This window comes from Ornithodoros turicata, chromosome 3, assembly GCF_037126465.1.
Source record: "Ornithodoros turicata isolate Travis chromosome 3, ASM3712646v1, whole genome shotgun sequence".
Taxonomy (NCBI): Eukaryota; Metazoa; Arthropoda; class Arachnida; order Ixodida; family Argasidae; genus Ornithodoros; species Ornithodoros turicata.
In genome coordinates, this window is record NC_088203.1 from 17408578 (window position 1) to 17433042 (window position 24465).

The following is a 24465-nucleotide window of genomic DNA, read 5'->3' on the forward strand; positions in this document are numbered from 1 at the left end:
ACCAATCGACTAGTGATTAACCTTAAAACCTCTAATTACATCATTTTTAAACAGAAAAAACAAATCACTACACACAGCATTCAATCTGAAGATATTCAGCAAAGCACTACAGAATGTTAATGATTTCAAATTTCTCGGCATCAGATTTGAACAAGACCTCTCATGAAAAAAAAAAAAAAACATATTAACTCTATTTGTCAGAAGATCAGGGCATATACATCCCTATTCTATATCGTTTGAGATACATACCTGTTCTATATCGTTTGAGATACATACCTAACACTAAAACGTTACTAATTAATGATCTATAACTCATTTGTACATTCTGATATCATACGGCATAACAATTTATGGACTAACATATTATCAAGCATCATTACGGCCTGTAGAAACCATGGTATATAATGTCTTGCGAAGCATATTGTTTCTTGATAGACGTCACATCATACCTTTCGCCTATGACACTCTGCAAATACTAACTATGGTTGCTGAAAGCTCCAACGTTTACTTTTAATTTATTAACTAACTAACTAACTAAGTAACTATTAATTATGGAGAAATATATTGCGTTCTGTTCACTTCAGTTAGCATCGAAAATTATCCATCGACTCCATAACACTTACACCTCTGCAACCAATTGTACATAGAAGAAGCACATCAACTCAATGGTTACACGTTCCCCCTGTACGTACCAAACTACCAATTATATGGACGCTTCTCCTTTGCCTACAACACTTCCCGTCTTTGGAACTCACTACCATCCTATATTCGGTTGGTTAGTGCGTTCAGAAGTTTTAAAGAAAAGTTAAAAGACCACCTCCTAAACAGAGTGCACCAGTAACAGTAACAGATATTTCTCCTGTACAGTAGCATGTTCTTCATCCCAATACATTTGTTTACCACATATGCTCTTCATGCAACAACACCAATAAACTGGTCTGCATCTAGGTATATACTCCTAGACGAATTTTTTTCCCCTCTCTTTTTTGTTATCCGGCCCACACCACTAAATTATTGATACGTGATATGTTGACGCAATTCCGAACTGCCACAGTCTAGTTTTTCGTATATTATACATAGTTTATTGCATTTTTTGTATAACCTCTTATATCAATGTATAGCCGCTAGCCACATTGTAACAAACACGGGGTCCCATACTAGCTTGCTAGGGACCCCGTCTGCATATTACGATTTCTACGTCCTGCAATAACAATAAAAACCTGAAACAATTACTATAAACGAGGAGGTAAATGTCCTTCCTTCTGCGGACGCCGCGATCTCGGGGAAACGAGACACTAACAGCTGTCGCCGTAAAATCTCGCTATCTCGTCGAACTTACACTTCCATTTCGTCATTATCGTCAACGCCGCGATTATTTATCATTCTATCAAGATTGTGACCCCATGGAGGCAGCTATGGATAAGCAGAGTGTGCAAAAGCCTGCTCTACGTTTTTCGACAAAGCACCAACTTTTGGAATGGCGTGTTAGCCAACACGTTAGCAAGTTCCATTGGGTACACATCGTGGAAAGATGAGAGCAATGAGAGGCTGGCGAGGGTCACGTGGAAGGTCTGAAAGCTCTTCATTCGTTTAATCGCGTCTTTTTTTTTTTTTTTCTATTCAGGGTTCGTTTCGTTGCACCCAAAAGCGGGACAATATACGCTGTCGCACAAGCCGACTATATATATACAAACCGCGGGACCAATACCGTCAAGGCGAGGACCGTAGCAGCAAGTAGAGTGCCTCAATACTAGCTCCCTCTGCACAGATCGAGCTAGTACCCAGGTATACCGTAGCAGCAAAGTTTGTATACAAACCTGTATACAAATACAGCGCCATTTCGGGCCCAAGCGGCCACGGATCCAAACAGCAGGGAGTTTCATCAGCGGGTTCTGCGTGGTGTTTCAAGCCGTATGCGTGAAGGAGACCTACAAAACCTGTAGGAAATCCACAGAAAAGCCGGTGCATCTTGCCAAGTGCGAAGAACTCGACACCATGTATCTGAAAGTGCCACGTTGTCTGCTAAATTACCGCGCGTTGCATATTTTGGTGCGCTAAAGTGGTGCTCACTGGCTCCACCTGGCCAACAGAAACAGATCGAGGCGCCTGGTCGCTTTAGTCAAGGGACTAAGATGAGGAATAGATGCAACATCAGGGAACATAAGCTATAATTGCTCCCTAATTTTTTTTTTTTTTTTTAGAGTGCGTAAAACGAGGATTTTTCGTCAGGATTTTCGTCAGTGTTGGAATTTCCCGTGTGGCATAACCGTCAGCTGGCTACTGCCATGCATGTATTCGTATAAAATATATTCGTGTCGGATTTCGTTTCGTAAGGAAGATCCTAGAAGAAGGGCACGAGGTGTTGCAAGTTGCAAGATCTTTGGGTGTTTCTAGTGGGTGTGGAAGTTGAAGTGTGGAAAGTGAAGGAGAAATTTCAGGTGTTGAGCACGACATTAATTCAGGAACTTGTAAGAAAGAACTGGTAGAGCCAGAACCTCCAATGTGGCAGAGCATTTGTGTTTGCAGCCGCACTTGAAGCACAGTAGCTGCGGCAATAGCGCGTCGATGTGGGGTTATTGCCAGTTTACTATATAGGCTAAAAAAAAAAACAATTTGGCCAAGGTTCAAGTTTCGGCGCAGTCGTAAATTAATTTCATGGCATATCATGGCTGTTGACGGCTAGGAGTGCGTGTTCATCGCCTCTGTGGCGCTGGAGTGGCCTATTTGCAATCCTTTTCGTAGAGGTTCTCATTGTGTGAGTCCCTTCTGGTGAATAATGAACATTTACAGTGGTGCAATGAAAGACCCTCCAGTGTCAAAAGTACAGGGCAAATAGAACCTTAAAACGGTCGAGATGCTGTGATAGATGTGATTCATTAGATCATGGACGAATTGTACTGCACGCCAGAATACAGACATTCTTCAACGTGCCGTAGACTACTTAGCGAGTTATAGCCCCCCCCCCCCCAGTTAACTGCCGAACAAAGCGGAGACGTCACAAACCGCGAAGTTGCGTCCATTCTCATTGGCAGCCGTAAACACGTGACTTCCCGTGCGCTGAGGTCTGTGATGTCAGAGCCGCATGATACGATGCCCACGTGAGTGTGGCCAACAATGGCAAGCTACCTCGACCCCCCCCCCCCCCGGCATCAGTTTCGGTATCCGCGGCGGCCATTTTCTCCGCTTCTATCACCCTCCTCGCTCTTAAACTTTCAGTGCAGGTTCACATCGGCGCAAAGAACCGTTTTTTTATGTTATTGTTTTATGTTATGTTGTTATTTTATGCTTATGTACATCTGGGATGACCTGTCGCCACCCCTTCAATTGCGTGCAAGTAGTCAAAACTATTGATCTGCTAAATGTCCAGAAACGATGGTTGCTTTTCATGCTATAGTCTAGCCATATATAGTCCTGGACGGAAAGTACTACACTGACGAGACAGGCGAGAACGATGTTTTAGTTTGTCGCGATTCTTTTCACTTCTGTAGGGGATGTAGATATGCATGTGCATACGCAGTTCGGGGAGAGGGAGGGTTCATGTATTTTTTTTTTTACCTTTTCATTTTTCTTTTCCCTTTCTCTGGGGTTCGTTCATTTTGGGGTTCATATGGAAGTAGCAGAATTCGTCGGGTGACGAATTCAATTTCTTCCCGTTTTTACGTTTACACTCAAACTCGACAGAACGATGCTTCAGGAACGATGCCCTGTAACGCTCATGCAAATCGTAATGAAACGGAAGTAATGAATGCATAGCTACCGAGCGTAATACTTTTTTTCCTAATTTCATTTAACGGTTAAATCATAGCAAAGACACACCTGGCTTATCTAACACTAATCGAACACTAAACACACGGAATAATGTTCTAAATCATGTTTCACGATTTGAAATCATGTTTTCGACAGCATCAAGGAGTGCACGGGGGTATTTCTCCAGGAACCGAATTCAGTGATAATTTGTAATTAAACACAGCATGCATCGCCTCCAGAGGCACTCGGCATCGCATGTACTGTGGGGGACACGATTGCGTAAAATCAGCACTCCGTGGTTTATCGCATCTGAAATCTCCAGGTGTTGCAATACTATTTATTTCGACTAATAAACACGCGTTGCAGGAGGGTCCACCTTCAAATACAATATTGGCACAACACTTTCAAGCGCAATGGAGGTAATATGGGACGGCGAAGTACTGGCAGGCGATTTTAGCTAACCGTGTCCGCAACAGTACAAAAATGTGCTCATATCACGTACGCATTAAGTATAAAACGCAGCTTTGTCTCGGTGATTAATTAGAGAGAATCTTTTCTGAAGAAAATAACGATGAAGTCTTACTAGTTTTTCTACAACAAACCCTTAACATATCGGATCGTTTTCTCCGTAATATTTTATAATCGTTGCCAATGTCACTGTATGCGTTCCATGTAATATGCCGAGTATGAGATGCTTCTCAAATCTCATCGCTATACTATTTCCATTTGATGCGATTCCTTTCTAACTTGCTCCCTCTTCGCACCCGACAGGGCGATGGAACAGGAGCTGCAACAAAAAGCCGCCCAGCAGCACCAAGCTGCCCAACAAGCCGCCCAGCAAGCCGCTCAACAAGCCGCCCACCAGGCGGCGGCAGTTGCCGCGCCGCTGCACCATCATCCGAGCACGGCGCACACCTGGTCGCCCAACGCGGAACCCGCCCCCGAACCGCCCATCGTTCCCACCTCCCGCGGAGAGGAGATAACAGGCGATGTGTCGCCCGTCCGTCGCCACCAAGAGACGCCTCCCGAAGAGGCACCGCCTCCTCGAAGCCCCTCTGGTCCCCAGGGACCCATACCGGTGGCCGTCACCAGCTTCGCTCCTGGAGAGGAGCAAGGGCCTGGAACCATCAGTAGCCTAAAAGCGCTGAACCCAGCCGACGCCCTGCCACCGCAAGGCGATGACAAGGACTTGCTTTACCAGTCCCTCGGCGGTTCAGCCATCATGGTCAGCACGTACGGTGCCACATCGTACGCTCCGGGTTCACCGTACGCTGTCCAGTCCACTCGCCACCCGGAGCACGTGTACGTGAAGACGCAGCCATCGTCCGGTGTGCTCAGCCCACCTGCATATGCGCAAGTGCATCACGGCGGGTCCGAGCTGGGTGGATCTCCGCCGGCTATGTACTCCCCTCTTACCATGTACGTGTCGCAGTCTCAGGGGCAGGCCATGTGGCAAGGCCAACAAGCCGACAGTCACAACGGCAACGGCGGCGCGTATGCACTGCAGCCAACTTCCATCAGCCCTGGAATGGATCCATCAGACCCGTCGCATTCCAACGGGTTCTACTCGACGCAGTATGTGCGGTCGGACATGCCGTGGCCCGTGTACGACAACAGCGCTTCGCTGGCCATGCAGCAGCATACGGCGTACGCTACGGATTCAATGGGAAGAATCCTGTCACCAGGTGAGGTCCTCTCGCTTTATTAGAGGCGCGCGTCTGTGTCAACTCCTCCCTCCAGAGATAAGGGTCTCGGCTCAGCGTGACCGTAAAGATTAGCCTTATCGGGAAGCTGCGTATCTGAGCGAGAGCAGCGAGTCGATGCCACTTATCTGATGTCGCGTAGGCGGATCGCTTGTAATTGGGGCTGTACTATAGCGACAGGCAGTTTTTTTTTTTCTTTCAATTTTTTCATGTACCAGCAGAGTCATGTGCACGTGTTATCGATCAGCAACAGATGGGTTCAAAGTGAGCGGAAACAATGTCCATGGTGGAAAGACTTTCAACATGCGTGTTCGAAAGCTTGAAAAGGTTCGTCTGTCTTGTTATGTGGGTTTGACGATTGCAGTAGTTTCTTGGACGTCATCCACCAGGTTAGCTTTGTTCTGGATTCCAACAGCGTCTTACACGAGAGGATTCCTCATTATGCATCTGAGCAAAAGATATATGTATTCTGATGATGAAGTGGGAGGTTTTCCACATGCATCTAACACTCAGCAGGCTTTGGCAATATTTGGCTTGCATGTGTTGCGCACCGCAGCATAGTGACGTGCGTTGTGGAAATATTCGCGTTACACAAGAATAGATGCGTGAGGTAACGGTAAATTTTCACAGCATGACAGCATTGGTACCCAATGGAAGTAGTTGCAGGACATTTCATAGCTCAACCGTTCCTCGCAAGTCTCCAGAGATATGTATGCCTCTGTTGTCATAGGAAAATTTAATGAGACAGGTATGAGACAGGTATGGTCACATGTTCAGGGGCTGCAGGATGACGCAACGATTATGTACAACGGTCATTTACAACATGGTGATCGATGAAATGATATGATATAGTTCACGGCGGCGTGCCCTTGATCGTAACGCAGCCACCTCGGGCTGAAAGCGGCCTCTGTTTAAGCGTTGGTGCACAGGCTATAGCGGTTGCGACATTTAGGATCAGAGGCGCGTAATTATCACGCAGTTAGGTGCGATGCTCTTGTAGGAACAGCACACCATGTTCAAAACGATATTGGCTAAATCGAAGGAATAAACTGACCAGTATAAAGAGTATACGCCCACGTATAGCGCAAAAGTATTCTTCTCAAAGTTCGACTGAATGCGAAGGTGTGCAGCGGACAGATCGCAGTGCACCCAGACACGAAGTGGAATCCCACGGTAGCACCAGTAGCGCGTGAGGCTATGCAGACGACAGACCTTTATTTTATGAGGTCATTGACAGAAGCGCTGGCATCTGGTGGCTCGGTTGATTCCCATCATTGGCCAGCGGTTATACTCGTACTCAAATATGTCACGTGACCATACGCAGAAACTCCCGTTTTCCTATATTCGTCACTGGAAAGTATGCGCGTTCTATGGAATGCTTCTGGTCATCGAGAACACTCAGCAGTGCATGACTCTTTGTCACTCATTGTTCTTGTTGTAGTTAGCCATTTTTGATTTTTCTAAGTGATCTGGAGTAGCCGGCTCTTGTATAATGAGTGCCTATTTCTCCTTTGTTTTTTTTCTTATCGACTAAACTCAACTCCACTGCAGTGCACGACACGTGCATGCTATATCACTGAGTGCCCCAGACGCTTTACTTCGGGAGCCTCCTTCATGGGATGGTTGACGTGATGACGGTATTGGCATCATGGCTGTATTAATCATACAACTACGTATGTTAACATCATGATACCACTTGTTTATTATATTGGCTGAGGTCGCAAAGCTTCCTGGATGTTGAAATCGGTGAAATGGAGGCTAGCTCACTATATGGTCCGAGGAATGGAGCTGGTCATTGATGCAACATGCACGTTGGTGTGCATATACGCTGAAACATACGTGCAACATATACGTTGGTACATAACAGCCTACATATGCTTGCACGTGTCTGACTGGAATACACTTCACCTTCCGAAGAAGAGTCCAGCAGCTTGATGGACGTGTCCCATGAAATGTCGCACAAAAGGACGCATAGAACGGCTAGAAGGGCTAACGTAGGACTCGGGTGTGTTCAAAGGACAATGTGCGTTAGTTGCACTCACGGAGCAATATTATATACACTTTCAGAAAATCAAAAAAGAAAAACATAGGAAAAATTACCAGTTCTGTAACTTCTTGGCGCAGGTCGCAGTGCCGGAACTAACCTGTGATGGGAAGTACTTGAAGTACTACGTACTCAAGTATTACTTTAAGTACATTTCTGACTACTTGTACTTTACCTTAAGTATATTTCAAATCGTCTACTTTGTACTGTACTTTTTCCAGTACTTCCCAACAACTACTTATATACCTAAACTTGCACTCCAGACAAAAAAATGACAAAAAGGTATTAAAAATGCCCCGTACTAAAAGCGCTAAGATGACAGCAACAAAATGAAAACCCTCAGATAGCGCTATCTGCGTTTTTCGCCTTCTTGCCATCATTTTTGCGCTTTTAGTGGGGTACCACTAGTTAATTAGTACCAGTTAGTCGGTTAGTGGGGTACCACGATTCGGGTTAATACCAGCAGTCTCAATTGACATTTTACCAAAAACGATTTAAAGAGCGTATCTGCTGAAGAAAATTCATTGTTGAGAAGCTTGAAATGTTGAAGAAGTACCAATGCTTTATGTTTATGTTAAGCGTATGAAATTCAAAGACACCCACACATTATGACGCTGCAACCGGCAGCACTATGTTTTGGTCAGTTGTCATTTCAGTTTTCTCAATGCATGGTTCTAGTGCTTTCTTTTTATTTATATTGTTTCCTTCATAGCCTTTGCCAAGAATGCTGGCTAAAGTCTTGCTATAAAAGCAAGAGATAGCTTCTAAACAGTGAAATGCAAGGTGATACCAATTAAATTGGCAGTGTACTTGAAGTACTTTGCATAGTACTTTGTACTTTGGAGTACATTTGGAATTATGTACTTTATACTGTACTTGAAGTACTAATGACGCCAGGTACTTGGTACTTTACTTTCACTACAATTTTGAGGTATTTTGCCGTTACTATGACAGGTGATGCCAAAGTTACAGCAAATGCGGTTCGCTGGTCTAATTTGTTGATACCATTGCTCAATAATAGCAGAAGTGGTAGTGAACAATAACGGCAATAGTATATATGACGAAAATACCATGGAGTGTGTGACCAAATACCAAACTTAAACAAAACGGTGGTGATGACAAATGACAAGCGTAAAAGTTTACCGCGCGATATTTCACAAGTGCGTTTTCGTTGTTGGTTTGATTTGGTTTTAAGGAAAAAATAAAATGGAGATTTTGGCTTCACTAATGTGAGGCGTTTTCGTTGTTGTTTTAGCGTGTCAGGCATATTCTTAAGCGTTGACCAGATCGACCAGAATGCATAAACAAGTTTCATATTCGCTCTCGTTTGCTTCACATTCAATCCTGGAAACTTGACGGCCCTTGACTCCAGCATTACATGACGACGAAGACGCATTAACTTCGTGCAGTGTTATCCCAAGACGAAGGCTTGCCACTTTGCTCAACAAAAACTTGACGTATGAAAACCACGCCTGCGGATTTGTCTCATTTTACTACAACACTTTGCCTCATGACGAACCTCTCCGTTCCACTGTGATATGTGATTTCACATAAAGCAACGCATACCAACCTAGACATGTAATTTCACAGGCCAGATATAGATATAAGTAAAACTGTTCGCTTTCAAGGTCCATTCCATCTTGCAACCACGCTTCTCACGGATGCGTCATGCTTCTCCGAACTCTTCGTGTGAAATACTAATGAATTTAAAACGTTCTGCAACATATGTGGTCCAGGGATGTCAGGAAGGCATACTTTCTGGAAGGCATATGGATATAGCTGTGTAGGAACATGTAACAGTTATAATTTGTCTATCGAACACTGGAGGATATGGGTCAATGTTTGACCGCTTCGCCTCTCAAAAAGTTATATAGTACCTGTTATGTAGCTGTGCATGTTGTTGGGGTTATAGTCATGGTTGTTATAAAGTTATTCAGTTGCAATCGTGGCTTAGCGTGTGTGTAATTTTGTATCGAAGAACTACCTGCGACTACCTGAGGTTAAGCAACCGCAGAAGGTTGCAATTGCGCACTCCGTGCGAGCTGTAGAAGACAATCAGTTGTGGCTACGCTGCTTGTAAGACGGTAACTTGTAAAGATGGTGTAACGAGTGGGGCTTAGCGGTCACACATGTAGTATAATCCCACACACGCGTGTTATATACCCTGTAGTCTTTCCTTTGTTGCTTCAGCTTCCTTAATTCTTCTCACTTCATCAGCGACCACACCAAATCCTCGTGGCCGTTGCGCAGTCAGTGACAAGCCTTCTGGTGTAGACGGCTCCACATACGGGGAAACACAATGTGCAAATTACTTCTCTTTCCAGCAAAATCCAGTAACGAGCGATATACAGGGTGTCCCAGAAAACGTGTTATTGAATTATAATAAAAAAACTACGCCACCTAGAATCACGCGGTCAACGGCATTTGTCCTTCCTAGGTTTTTGCCACCTCCTGAAGTGAATGTCATGTATCGTAAGTTTAATTATGTAAATATTTGCGAACTGAACTCAGAAATTTGCCAAGTAAAGGTTACTTTTTTACCCCGCCAATATGGAGAGCGTGCCACAGAGTGATTGTAGAAAAAAGGACAGTTCCTGATATTGAGAGAGGGAAAGCATGATCCCAGCAAAAGCCGGACTTGATAAGCCATGCCTGTGTTATCTCTTTCTGCGATGCCGGCGTGGGCTGGGTTTCCAACCTCCTTTCGTCGGACTGACAACGATTGCGCTGAAAAATTCGTCGCGCGCTAGCCTCTGCGAGCTCCGTAGAGCATGATATTCGGCTATTTTTTTCGATGGGATAGCTCCTGAATATCCCTGTCAATTATCATTAATTTGTGTAAATTAGACACGCTCTTCACATTGGTGGGGTAAAAAAGTGACCTTTATTTGGCAAATTTCCGACTTCAGTTCGCAAAAATTTACATAATTAACCTTACGTTACACGACATTCACATCAGGAGGTGGCAAAAACCTACTAAGAACAAATGCCGTTGACCGCATGGTTCTAGGTGGTGTAGTTTTTTTTTTAAATTATAATCCAATGACACGTTTTCTGGGACACCCTGTATATCACTTAATTTGAGCGGGTATTGTCATCGAGAGAATCACAAGTGCTCGAGAACAATGTATAAAGGCGGACAACGTGCGATATAGCGCTTCGCGGCATATAGGATAATACCAATAAATACCAGAGCCATTGATGACTTTCGAAGTGCACACTTTACCGTTATGTTTTCTTGACAGGTGACTTCTGCCTCTAACATAATAAGACTGCGCCTATCACGATATGGGCCAAAAGGGAAAGGAAGGATAGATAGAGCCACATCAGTGCTTCTTTCTACATATTTATCGTTTGTTAGAAGCATGCAGAAACGTGTGAGAAACGTGTAGTGGCGAAACATGATATAATTAGTCACCACCTCGATCGTTCGCTGTTACAATACATTTATGAGGCATAAAAACGATCAGATGAAAATGTGCAAAGCCAGTTCCTTGCACTAATGTTATGTCAGAACTGGCCTCAGTTGTTGCCTTTGTAGGGGAAAATAAAGTGAATCAGTATATTCAGGATATAAGGAATAGCAGGCCAAAATATTAGTGAAGATAGGCTCACTAGTTCTGTGGCTCATCTAATCAGCCTAGAACAGAGTCATAGACGTTGTTAGGGCGCACGCTTCTTATATAATCTAATTTGCACTAATTTTATTGTTTGCAACTTCGTCTCGCATCAAGCAAACAAAAGATGCAATAATACGTTGTATCAATAATACAAGTGGCGAATTACTCCACTCATTGTCACTCTTACTCTATAAAAAAAGGGGTGTGAAAAGGTGGTAACTTCTGTAGTTACCCCCTAAGTCAACATAACATCTGACGAAAGTGTGTGAGTGTAAGAGCTGTGATTATACAGTTACAGAAACAATGCACTTTCAGGGAGTGTTGCTTTCCCAGCATTGACAGTACGATGAACATCGAGCACTGTTTCGGGATTTGCGCTCATCGGTTGTGCCGACTTCAACAAGGTAGCAAGTCGAAGTTTGCAACCTTTTAGGCACAGCATATGCGACAACTATTCCCTCCTAAAAGGCATAATGGCTCTATACCCTTTTCTCTAAGAGTATACATGCATTTGTTGTGGCTGTTGCATCTGCACAAACAAGTACGGAGGCACAGCAGAAGACACGTGGATAGATTCCATTCGCCCATGTCTTCGTTCCATGCAGTTCAGACTTTGTTAGTCCACAGTTCCTTCCGTGTTCAGCTTCTACGTTTCCTCGCAGTTGGAATAAAGTTGTAGTTTTATCTTGAAGGTTAAAAACAGAGTGGCATATGGCCACATTATGGTAAAAGAAATATTTTCGGCTGATCTGTGTGCACACACAAGTTAACCCTTTCGAGCCGTTATGGCTTGGCAGTCGGCATCCATCAACAGCAGCACATTTTCGAATCCAAAAGCAGAAGGCAAAGCTTTTTTGACAGAAGGTGAAAAGATGAGGGTCTAAGCACGCATGCCAACGCAGAAGGTCTATACGCGTCGCGAACCCAGTCGACGAACGTGTCCACCCATATAGTGTCACAACGCATGTTGCTTTCCACCGTTTTCTCTCTTCCTGCACAGGAAACGCCAGCGAGATTTACGGTTTAACTTTCACCGTCGCATGTACAAGGATCTACGCGAAAGAGACGCGGTGTGTGTCCCACAACGGTTCGCCGAAAAAAAAAAAAAGACGAGCGATTACCTTGCTTAGCATTGGCGCCTCGCTCTAACTTGAGACATGACACTCGGACACATTTTGGCATATATGACCCGGAAACGATGCTACCGGCGTTCATGAAATATGCAACATGATCACGAACAGTTGAAGAATATACGCGTCTAAGACGCTGTCGGAGAAGGTGTAAATGTGGGAAGGACAGAAGGTGGGGGAGTGTCTCGGATTCCACCGTTGGACTCCGGCGCAATATACATGAAGAACAAAGAAAGGAAAGATCAACTTTTTTTTCCTTTTTTCTTTTTTTTTTACGGCTGGAGAATTTAACCCATCGAGAAATATAGCTGTAACTACGCACCTTTACCGGAGTCTTTGGACGTTGGAACAATGCACTAGTGTTGTGCGTTGCGTTCAAATATGGACTTTATATAGCGGCAACTGACCTAGTGGTGCAAGTACTATATAGATCTTTCCCACGGCTGTGTATGCGTACATTCCATACGTCTCCATATAAGGCATACCAATTCACTACGAATGAGGTAAGGTATCGCAGCCTATATATGTGGGCCGTGAAGCACTCCAGCATGACATCATCATATATTTGTCGCTGTTGCATGCCGAACTTTGTCGTGCATATATTGCGGGTATTCAGAAAACCAGGCCGTGCCGAGGAGACATGTCTTCTATCCTGAACTTTCCCGCGGTGGTTTACTAGTGAAGTAGCTCCTGGGGTGGTCAACGTTCCATTAAATATTAGGCTCTGCACGGCCCATTTTTCGTTCAGGGCATCTCCTCTGCCCTTCAGGAGGGTTTCCTGTAGAAGCGGAAGGTCCTGAAAGAAATCGGCGCGCCAAAGCGTATTTTAATAAAGGAAAGGCATTAAGAACGGTTCTGAAGCACTTCAAGTATAGTTCACTTCAAGCAGGTTCAAGTATAGTGCGCCTGCGACAGTAACGAGTCATGAACAAGAACCGATTTACTAAGAACATGCGGGGTGGCATCAAAGACGTTGTACCGGTACTACCGTGCGTTTCTCTACCACGTCCATTCACAAACCATTATTTCTTTTCTCATATATACCACCCTTTTTCTCTCTTTGTGCATAATATTCACGGATACTCCCTTTTGTGATAGATCTGAGTTTTTCTTCGCACATGTAGTTATCTTCGTTCGCATATGGCGACAGCAAACCTGAGAAAGGGCCAGTCAACAGTTTCCTCTTTTGACATCCCACGTCATCGTATCGTCTATTTGTTGTTTCCTCTTACGTGTAGCTTCATGAATATACGGTACGTTATATAAATGCGTCCCGCTCAGCAGAATGTTGTTCTCTCGAACAGAACGATTACAAGAGTTCTACAGCAACGAGAGCAAGGAATGCGTCAACTGCGGTGCCATTTCCACGCCGCTATGGCGACGAGACTGTACGGGACACTACCTGTGCAATGCATGCGGTCTTTACTCCAAGATGAATGGTGCCAACCGACCTCTCGTCAGGCCACCCAAAAGGATAATGGTGAGTATTCGCAGCGGGAGTCGCCGTAGGGGGTGGTATACAAAGTGGACGTCGAGAAATCACAGGGGGGTCCTTAGTGTGACGTATTTCTTTAGCTGTACAGGTTGTTCTAGATGGGATCACCTACAGTCCAAGAAGAAAAAAAAAGGAGTAATTTTTGTTAGTTTCCGTCCTTCAGAAGTCTAAATATGCATCGACACAACCACGAGCCCTTGTGGGTCTAACTGCATGAGTCTGACGCGAGCTTTAGGATCTTTACGGTCTTTAGGGTCAGAGACTAGAATAGGGACTAAAAACCTCTAATCACTCTCCAATTTACTCTTTTTTTACAGTATAATAATGAAGCTGTTGTTATCAGACATATTAATCTGCGTAGAAATACATTTTAGCTTGCTGGTTCGTCAGAAATATTCTCCCATCCTCTATACAGAAATCGTAGAGTCTGCAAAGCGTTACAACCTAGGCATTTGAAGTACGGCCAGCGTGTAAGCGATGTGAATTGGAATTAACTTTCATTTATATGTTCTCGCTACAAGTCGAAACGCGCGGTGGTAATGATGTGACGCGACTCCGGTGTGGAACTTCACCGCATGGCACGCTCCTACAACATTCAGAGTGATGTCATTCACTCTGGTGATTTGTTGAAAATGCCGCTGATTCGTTGTGCAGGACACCTTTTTTTATGACGCTTTGAATTGATGGTAACGGCCCCAATGCTGATGCTGTTGAAGACCTTTGCTGATTAGTTGGGTAGGAGGATGGCTTTTTCTATGACACTTCGAATTTGGGGTAACGGTCACAGAAAAAGACGTCTCTCTCCTCAAATCGAGAGTGATAACCCTATCATTCTGCGTGGTGGCATGCACATGGGCGTGTTATGTCTTGAAGCTCGTCGTCTCTTTAGCGTGTAGAGCTTTTGCCATCGTCCTGAGGATCGCACACCTTGGTTGCTCAGGGGTGCCCGTCTTCAGGTCTTTTATGTTTATGCCATTGTTTGTGCCCAGTTGCCATGCTCATGCTTTTGCAGGCTGATATCGGCCTGGCTAAGGTAATGGTCAACATACCTGCATTTTTGGTTGTTATACGTTCGATGGCTGTGCACTAAAACTGTCCTACCATTAAACGTTACAGACACCAGAGGTCACGGATACTCGGTACAGAACCACATACGCCAAACAGGTATGTGGCATTCCACGTTACAACGTATATCAGTGTATAGACTACGTCTTCAACAGAAAACTGGCGTAGCCTTCAGGAACGACGCTAAAGCGTTTTGTGCAATGCCCAGCTGAACAGCAAGCAAATGCTAGGAGCATTTCAGTGATATCGTTGCAGTGCGCTATTATTCTACTTTTTCGAGCCAAGGAACAATAACAACAACAACAACGCTAACCTGCGCCTTCTCCCTTCTCCATGCAACAACTATGCATGCTTAGCGCGCGAATAACATTGAGACGGCGATATTAAACGATCAGAACGAGCCTTCTACAGAAGCAATAGGATGCATTTCACAGGTTGAACGACGCTCTATGTCAATGGATGTTTGCCACGATTTGGGAATTTTTGTTTTGCGCTCGACAATACGTGTGTTGGTGCTAGAAGGGTAGATATTTGTACATACAATATAGACTGCATGTAAAAATTGCGTGTAGGTTCGTACAGCCGTCAGGGAGTGATCTCGTGAGTGATCTCGTTATTACGCGTTAATCAGAACAGTTAACACCTGGTCGTTTTCTTAGTTCTATGAAATAACGTACCGGAAGGTTTGGCATTTTCTCTCACGTTAACGCGTAACAACTTCAGCCATTCTAGCTTTTATCTCACTTCGTGCATTGCATTACAAACTTTAGAGTCAAAGGCACTTAACGACTTCGTGCTACGTGCTACCGATCTAAGAGCTCCGGCACGACAGCGTGCGTTAAGGATTGCGCTTTTGGAATGAGAAGGTGGATGGTTTCACTGCACGTGCATAAGTGAACAGAATGGACTTACAATGACCCGAATACCGTGGAATTGTAGAACTTCAATGTTCGAAGCTTCGAAACGATTGGTGTATGATACTCACCTGAATTGAATATTTTAAGGGAATTGCACAGGATGTGTTGGACTCTGATCGAATGTTAGTGCTCACGAAGCATAACGTTATGATGACTTGGGTGTGTTGGTACAGAAGGAGACTGGTTTTGTCGGTGAACTGTAAAAGCCGATTTTTCTCCATGTGGGACTCTTCCACTGACTTTATTACACAATGATACAGCACATAAATAACCCTACTGATTTACACGAAAACAATACTAGGTATGATCGATTATCAGTTAATTTCAACGGTACTAGCTCAGTAAGTTTAAAAGCTGTTAACCACTTACGAAACTATGTGTGGAAATTTATTGTATCAAGTAACAGCAGCGAAGCTGTGAGTACTGTTCTGTTGAGATTAACGTGTGGATTTCTGTTGTTTTGATTTCCATAATGCTCACGGAGTTCTCTGCTCTGAGTGTGTATACTTACACCTTCGTCATTTTAGGCTTACAGAACGAACCGAATATAATACAATTAACCAGCGAATATAGAAGGAAAAGGAACAAAAACGACGGAGGCTAAGGTTGGCAAACACTATGAGGTTGCACAGCATTCGACTTCCGTACCCGCGTCCCTCAGCGCCTCCGAATAATGATCCGGCAGTGACGAAAAGAAGCACTGTCGTCTGCTTCGTAAAAGCCTTCGGTGTTTCCCACGCAGACGACCAAAACAAACGTCTTTGAAAACTCACACCCAAAACAGAAACCAAAACCGGAGAAAAAAAAAAGGAATAAAGTAGACGCGACAGCAGATTGTCATCAGTAAGTGACGCCATGGGGGACGACGTACGACGCCCGCCAGAGGGCGCTGGAAGCGTGAGCGATGGGCTCATCCGTGGCCTGGCGCCAGACGCACTAGAGGACCACTTACTCTGGGGACCTGTTGAGTTTCACTGCTGGCAAGTATAAATATATAATACACAGGGGAGGCAATAGTGCGAGCTTGGCCCGACAAATACGTCGGTAAAAGCGGGATTGACACGGCTTGGCTTGTCTTTCTTGAAACGCACTTCGTACACGATACACTTCTCGCTGTGGTATCGCCAAGGTAGCGTAATGCACGGTGCTTTCTCACAAGTCGTATCGGGACATAACGGCTGCTGCGCAGAAAGGGGGCATTCGAAAGGGGTGTCCATCTTTCTGTGTGAAGGATAGGTACCGAAGAGTTATATTTTCTAAATAAATCGAATTACTGACCGATGTTTCTAGATGTCTTCAAGTGGTAACTATCACTAATTAGACTTGAATACCCTGAACGCTTCGGATGCGTTAGTACGACGAAGACATATCTTTCACTTAGAAACAATATATTATGCAAATGACGGGTGCCTTACGTAACCTCTTGACGGGAAGGTATAATGGCTGGCCAGTTCGTCCTTAGGCGGTTATTTAATTTGAAACATCGTCGCCCGTCTTTGTTGCGCCACTCGTGAGAAACGCAACAATAGCTTCAGGAAACCGTGAAGTCAGAGATAAGGAGAAAAATTCGCCGCTACTGGACGGAACAGAACATAGAGAGAGAGAGAGAGAGAGGAGGAGACGACTGCGTTGGCTCCTGTGCCACGGACAGTGGCCGTATCTCTCCTGGATCTCTCTCACATCTCAGCAATTGTCGGGTCCCTGCTGTCTTGGTCGTAAAGCCTCTTGAGTGTTACTCGGTGGTGCCGTATTGTCTTGTGCCTTGACCCATTCGCTGACGGAAAGCGAGCTCGCAAGTTCATTATTATTATTTATTTTTTTTTTCACCAAGAGCCCGTGTTGCGTGTGTTGTTGAGAAAGTTTTGTGCATCCGGTTTCCAGTAATTGTTCGAAATAGTTTGTGCGGCAGGCGAAATATCAAGGAAGATGCGAATGGGGCTCGTAATTAATTGGCCGGGTTACTCGCCGGAATGGCTAGTGCGTCTGTGTAATGGCTCCATGCTCGCGAACTACGTGGTATGAGCAAGTAACGGTGGGTCTCTGGCACATGTAATAAAGGAAATTCATTCGTGTAGGTAGTTGAAAGCGATGCTTTATTTGACGCTAGAGCACGTATTCGAGCACCTTTCAACGATTAACAAGATGGTTGTTTGTAAAATAAGCAAATATGTGTGGTAATTAGGTTCAAGGGATTAACAGCCGTACCATAGAAAGGTAAGATACTGTTTCCCAAATGTACAGCTTGCGACATACCTGTCCGGAATTGACAGCTTGCGGTTTATCCGAACTGGAATCGCCTGGCGTTGCAAGATTGTTTGTTTCGACTAATAAACACGTACTGGGTAGCATGATGTATACGTGTCTATTCGTCGGAAGAAACAGTCCTGTAGATTTCACACTGGATAACCCGCAAGCTGTCGATTCCAAGCTGTCCAAGCGATTCCAGTATGTCACAAGCTATACATTGGTTTCATGTGGGGTGTACTACCTTTCTTTGGCGACACTACTCCGCTGTACACGCGGTACCACCCACAGTGCAGTGCGCTAAAATCGGTACTCCACTCTGTGATGGTCACGTAGCTGGATAATCTCTGAATCTCCGACGAACCGCTAGTAGGTTTCTCTTTCTTTTTAGTTTTCTTTCTTATTTTGTTTTTAGTGGAACAACAGGTCGACTCTGCCCCTGATTGATATTTCCGGCATATTTTGCTTCGACTGTAAATATATATCTCCCATCTCCCTGTCCTCGATAAGCCAAAGCCACAAACCCAAGCCATGCATCCCGCAGTATACCGACTAAATGGAGCTTAATGCATATGCTTAATATTATCGATAGAAGCAGTATCGAAAGGCTGTCTACATTCTTCTCCTACGAGAGCGCACTGAAGACGCTTGTCACAGCCACTACATCATGATAAGAGGCGGCTTCCCTTACTCTGTTTTCCACTCTGCGAACTCCTAGCGCATACAAACTAGACGGGCCTTTTTAGCTTCCGACAACTACGAGAGCTAACAATCTTGTTAAATAAGCCCCCCCTGTGGATTCGGCAGATACTGCCAACCGTACTCGTCAGCAGTCTCATCCAATATACCACCTCTACTATACTCTTATCGACATCCATCCATTATAGCGTTGATATTTACATATCATTTATACACAGACCCGTGTGTGTGTGCTGCTTCAACTCGTCGCTTCTGTCTAGCAACGCTGTTCCCCTGAATCCACTGAACCCAATCTGAAGGCTCGTAATGGATGACCAGCAAAGCGGGCCCTTTAGGCACGTCCTTGCCACCGGTCCTTGCAGAATGCGCGCTATGCGAAACGGAGAGGCGCATACTTCGGACTCAGTTAGATAGCGTCTGCGGGAACGCTCTTCTATACAGATAACTGCAGTTGTAGGCCCTTGTCAGAACCCTGTGCGACATCGTCTATGGAGTTCCTGGTTTGCTTCAGCCGCTTTAGTGTTACACTCTTTTTTCCAGTGTCCCGCGGTACTCAGTTGAGAGCTTTCTTCTTGATTTCGTCACTTTGAAGCAATAGCTTTATAGGGCCAACCAATGTGAACGTCCGTCTGTAACTTTATAGGACCACGTGACAAGAAAAAAATATAGAAAAAATAAAATACCTTCGCTATAAAGCTACAGAATTTGAACGATTTTGGCGCTATACCGAAAGGTGCAACTTTTTTTCTTTCGGTATTGCACTGGCCACCTATAGGATCCTTCAATTGTGATTAATTGATTGATTGAGAAATTAAAAATATGGAACGTTAATGGTACTGTGAAATGCTTCACTAATTTCACTTCAACATAACACTTAAGCGATGTCTCACATAAAATGGGGTCGGGCACTGTACTCTAGACGTAAAGCACATCCATGCTATCGGCATAATCTATTCGTCGTTCCTGTTCATCTTCAAGCCCAGGTGGCGAGCGACGATTTCTCGTGTGGTCTACCGTTCTATGTCATTTGAAATCAACGCTCGTGTAATATAGCAGGAGGCAAAGAAAGTGTTTGTGTGAGGTCCCGCGTGTGAAACAGGTTGGACTGGTAAGCGAAAGACTGGTGTGCGCAGAGTGGCCACTTGGAAAGACACCAGCAGGACGGATTTTATAATGTCCGTCATCGCACCCAAGGCCGACCACAAATTTTCCGGGATTATTTTCAGGCTAATACGTAACTTGGTTAAAAAAACACACACAGAGAGAAAAAAAAGTGATTTACAAATTTGTTCGATCTCGGTCTAGGTGCTGATTGATTCGGTACGTTCCTGCAGGAATGCTTGGGCATATTAGTTGACGAGGAGGAAAACGAACGTACAAGACGCAAAAATTAATAGGCGCATGGGGGTATTATGTGTACCACCATCGATGTATACGGCGTCTTAGCTTTGCAACGTTGGGGGTCCGTACACCGCCCGACTCGCAACACTGATATGCTCTCTCTACCGGGGATAGCCGGTGTTCTTGAAGGGCAGTACTATCGACGAATGGACCACCACACGTTCACTGTTTGAAACGTTTTGGGGCCATGGCGCAACAAAAGAACAACAGGTATAAGAAGTAGTGACCATGGCAAGGTATATCTCGCCGCTGGGTTGCAGTATTTCTATCGCGTTAGATGAGAGACATTAGATGAGTGTATATGAGAATGCAGTGAAAGTAGTTCACAGCATAATTGAAAGGGTCCACGAGTGGCTGTACAATACAGAACAAACAGAGGACGAAATGAAGGCAGATGCACCGCAAGGAACACCAAGAGCAATTCTTGGGAAACACTGCGTATCACTAAATCCTCTGGACCAAGCAACCAAGCCGATTGTTGTCAGGCATCTCGACCACCCCAGGATTCTATAGCAGCACGGCAGCTTCAGGATTCCCTTCTGAGTCACTTATGTGCAGAGGCTAGTCTCGAGACCGAACTGTTGTTTACTAATATAACGTTATCATCATCCGCTCACCTAAGTCCTCTCAAGGCAAAGGGGCCGTGGTTGGCCTTGATGGTGGACAACAGTGCCATATCGTCATCATCATCTGTGTATGTCTGTGTCACCAATTTATGGGTGCGCAAAATGTGTATCCACATGGCAGCCTAACCTTCTGGAATGTGGTGGAATAATGTAGCGCCGTAGCCATTGTATTATCGTTGTGACTTCCACCACTATACCTAGGGTTAGCGGTCATAGCTGGTAGGGTCAACTATGAGCTGAGGGATACTATGAGAGAAAAGCATCTCCATGTTTTTCTTTCCATTTCCATTCCCAGTGTTGCTCATCTTACTGGAAATATATACGAATATGAGAAAGCCCAAGGTTTATTAGCTGAACTATAGCGTTGGGGTGATGCCAGTCCGACCGTGCAACAACTTACATCACAATTTTTTTCACGTTCATATCATCATCATCATCATCACCATGTAGCTCCATTTCGAAATAAAACTCGACAGTAACGGCTGAAAAGTGTTTTCCTTTGGGGACGAATGTTCCGAGACTCCCTCCTGCTGCTTGAAGACCGTTGTCACGGATGGCTGCTCGAACAGTCGACGAATCTCCTCCTCCTCACACACTATCCAGCTACAGAGGCTAAGGGGAAAGGGAAGAGAGAGAGTGCGTGTGTAAGAGGGAATGTTATTCAGTATGGGCATCCTCAGCCGACGTTTCCGCTCGGAAGCTTATCATTCTGCTGGGGCTTCGTTACGGCCACTTCGTTTTCCACAGCAGCTGGATAGTGGACGGAGCCTTCCATGTGGGGCAGGTGCATATGTTCGAAAAATGTCACACGGAAGAAAACAGAGTATAGAGAGGGCGCGGCCGAGGGGGGGGGGGGAGGGGGTGTCGTGCGAGGCTAATAAAACATCCCATGCCAACATAGTGGTATTGAAATATAGCGAACGTCGAAAACGTCAGCCAACAGCAGGAATTGAACCCTCACCTCCTGATTGCCGGTCACGTGCGCTAACCACTACGCCATACTGAAGTGGCTTATCGAAGAGTTTTTTTTTTTTGCCGGGAATCGCAAGTTTATTTACATATTACGTAACAGTTATATACACAGGCTCGTATACGACTTGTCAGGGGGGTTTCATTAATGTTCTTAGGAGCCTTGCGGCTTGTGTTGTGTTTGTCTGTCTGTCTGTGTGTTCCAGCCTCATAACAGTTACTTTCCATCGTGCAATTGGTGGTGGTGGTGATGGGACTGCTTGCCGTTCCCATTGAAGTCAGCCCAGGACGCACATTCCACCCAGAGCGTTAGTCGTGACGTCACCTACCTATGCCAGGCTGACAACGGGGAGCTCTTTCAGCAGCACCACCTTGCCGTAGCCATGTTATAGTACGTGGTCGGATGTTGATTGTAGGGGAAAGTACACGCTCGGTACCTTTCCTACACTAGCAGAAACCAACTGCAGCATCTCGCATCAGCAACTTTTGCAACGCCAGCGCATTAGTTCACCTTCATCTTGCTATTGTATCATTTCGCAATGTTACGTCGTGTTAACCATGAGATCATGGACGCCTGCAGTGTTTGTTGGTAATGCGCCATGCGCGTCGGCATAGGCTCAGTATTCGTGTTGGCGGTGCATGCAGTGACTGCGACTGCTCCTGACGTTGATTGTAACCACTGGTTATTTCCGCCTTGTTCCTCGTGACGTATCCAGAGATTTCCCTACACCCCCCTCAGGGGGGGTGTACACCCTCCCTGCATTTTTGCAACACCACCCCTGAAATTTCTCAGGTGACTCCACCCAGCTCGGCCACCAACACGTTCTGGTAGTGATTCCGGCGCAGCGAATTACATCCTGTGCTGTCAAACTTGGGCTGTAGGACCACAGTCATTCAGATGATCGTACCATGCATTTGTCCAAAATCATTTGAAAGTGACTGTGCAATGCATATATTGCGCGTATGTACGAGCAAAAATGCGTGCGGGCACGCAAACTCAATGTGGATCATCAAGAGCCATTTGCGCCCAACTCAACCAAGCGAGGTATTCTAAGGTTTCCACCGTTGATTGCTAGGTGTTCATTGACAAGATGGTAGTCTCTTATCTTTGTCGGTCGTGTGATTATGCATCTTAATGTTGAAATGCCGTTCACAATGAATCTCTATTCTAATGTACTGTGTTCTAAAGTAATAACATGTACAAATAAACCGGGAAAGCTGTGCAGATATGTCACCATTGTGCCACGATTCTAAGAAAAATTCCGTAATGGAACCATCCCAAGCATGACCCCCCCCCCCCCCCCTTGAAAGCTCGGCACCCCCCCAGTAGTGAATATCTGGGGAAATCACTGGACGTGTCCATTTCAAATCCCACAAGGACAGTCGTTTATCTATTCTTGCACCAGAAGCCTTAGTCACTCACAAGTACACCAGTACATAATATGTTCGTCCTCGGTAATCGCTGACAATATTGCAAACTATGTTGCATATGAATGTTTAGAACTGCTTGTTAAATATATAACATGAGGGGCTTTTTGGGCACTGGATGACATTGTTTAATCCGTTCACGAATCAAGGACTAAAGTCCTTGGTACGCAGAACACTTGCATAGTATTGTATCATATCGTATTCTAACGTGTACCCGGATGTTTATTAAACATATGATGACCACTATGCTGAAGCTACTAGAAAATGATCATGAAAAAAAAGTTCACCCGTTTTCTGACTTTCACATTCGGGTGCCACCCTGCCTTACCCTGCATTTTCATTTTACGACGGCATTAAATACATTTTTTGCAATGCCGCGTCTCGAAATTCCAAGCGCTCCAGGTGGAGCATTGCAATGCCAAGTGACTGTCAGCACCTTCTTGATTCTTTTTTTTTTTTTTGTTCTTTCGAGAAGTGTACGCATAAGTTCTTGTATAGAAGCAGATACACCCGATACCTATAACTCGTTTTACGGCAACCCGTTGCCAAGGGAGGAAAAAAAAACAAGGATAAAGAAAAGAAAACCTTCCAACTATCGCCTGAGCACTTTATTGCAGTGCTGAACCCAAACTGACGCTATAAAAACACAAGCGAAAATGCAGTAAATGCAGCAAAAATGCAGTGGGCGTCAGAATGCACGGCAGAGCTCTGCGACGTTTTGTCCAGAGAGGGAGAGAGAGAGAGAGAAAGTAAAGCGACCGAGAGAAAGTGGTTAAAAATAAAAGAGTTTGAAAGGAAAAGAAATATATCTTTCGATATATACGTACAGGTATAAACATAGAAAAGCACCAAACATGCCACGTCCTTTAATTTCGTATTCCACACCGGATGGGGTTCGTAACTGCACTCTTATTTTTGGCACCGATTTTGGCCTAATGTATTTTTTTCCCCTTCGTACGAGCCTTATATATATATATATATATATATATAATGTTTTGAAGATGGGCGGGACGAGCAGAAGCCTTTTCTGATTCGTTCTCATCGTATAATAACGAATTTTATTACCGTTACTAGCATTTTTTCTTAGTTAAGATATCTCGTATCGCATCTTCGTATAGTATTCGGTGGATGTTATCGCATCCGTTGCAGTGTGGGTTTGCGACTCCTCTAGGCAACTGGTTTCGAAATTGCCGTTTTTTGTTGTTGTTAACGTTTCGAGGCTTAAAAAAGAGAGGCAACTTCGCCGTATACGTGTTGTCAAGAAAGCGCTGTCCACTACAAAGTAGACGGCGCTGCTGGGATAATCCGATTACGAAAGCTGTAAAAAATTGTGGCATTCACTGTGTGGCCTCCAGTGCTGCCACCAGCAATGCGGCA

At 44.8% G+C, this 24465-nt stretch overlaps 1 protein-coding gene across 2 annotated transcripts in view; it reads left to right on the forward strand.

Moving 5' to 3' along the window:
• LOC135388237 (GATA-binding factor 6-A-like) overlaps positions 1–24465 on the forward strand; it is a 62037-nt gene that overhangs the window by 22376 nt on the left and 15196 nt on the right. For both annotated transcript variants that reach the window (XM_064617647.1, XM_064617648.1), the window contains exons 2-4: positions 4519–5432; positions 13549–13724; positions 14856–14903. In XM_064617647.1, the coding sequence (XP_064473717.1) occupies positions 4519–5432; positions 13549–13724; positions 14856–14903 (1138 nt within the window). The remainder of the gene's footprint in view (positions 1–4518; positions 5433–13548; positions 13725–14855; positions 14904–24465) is intronic.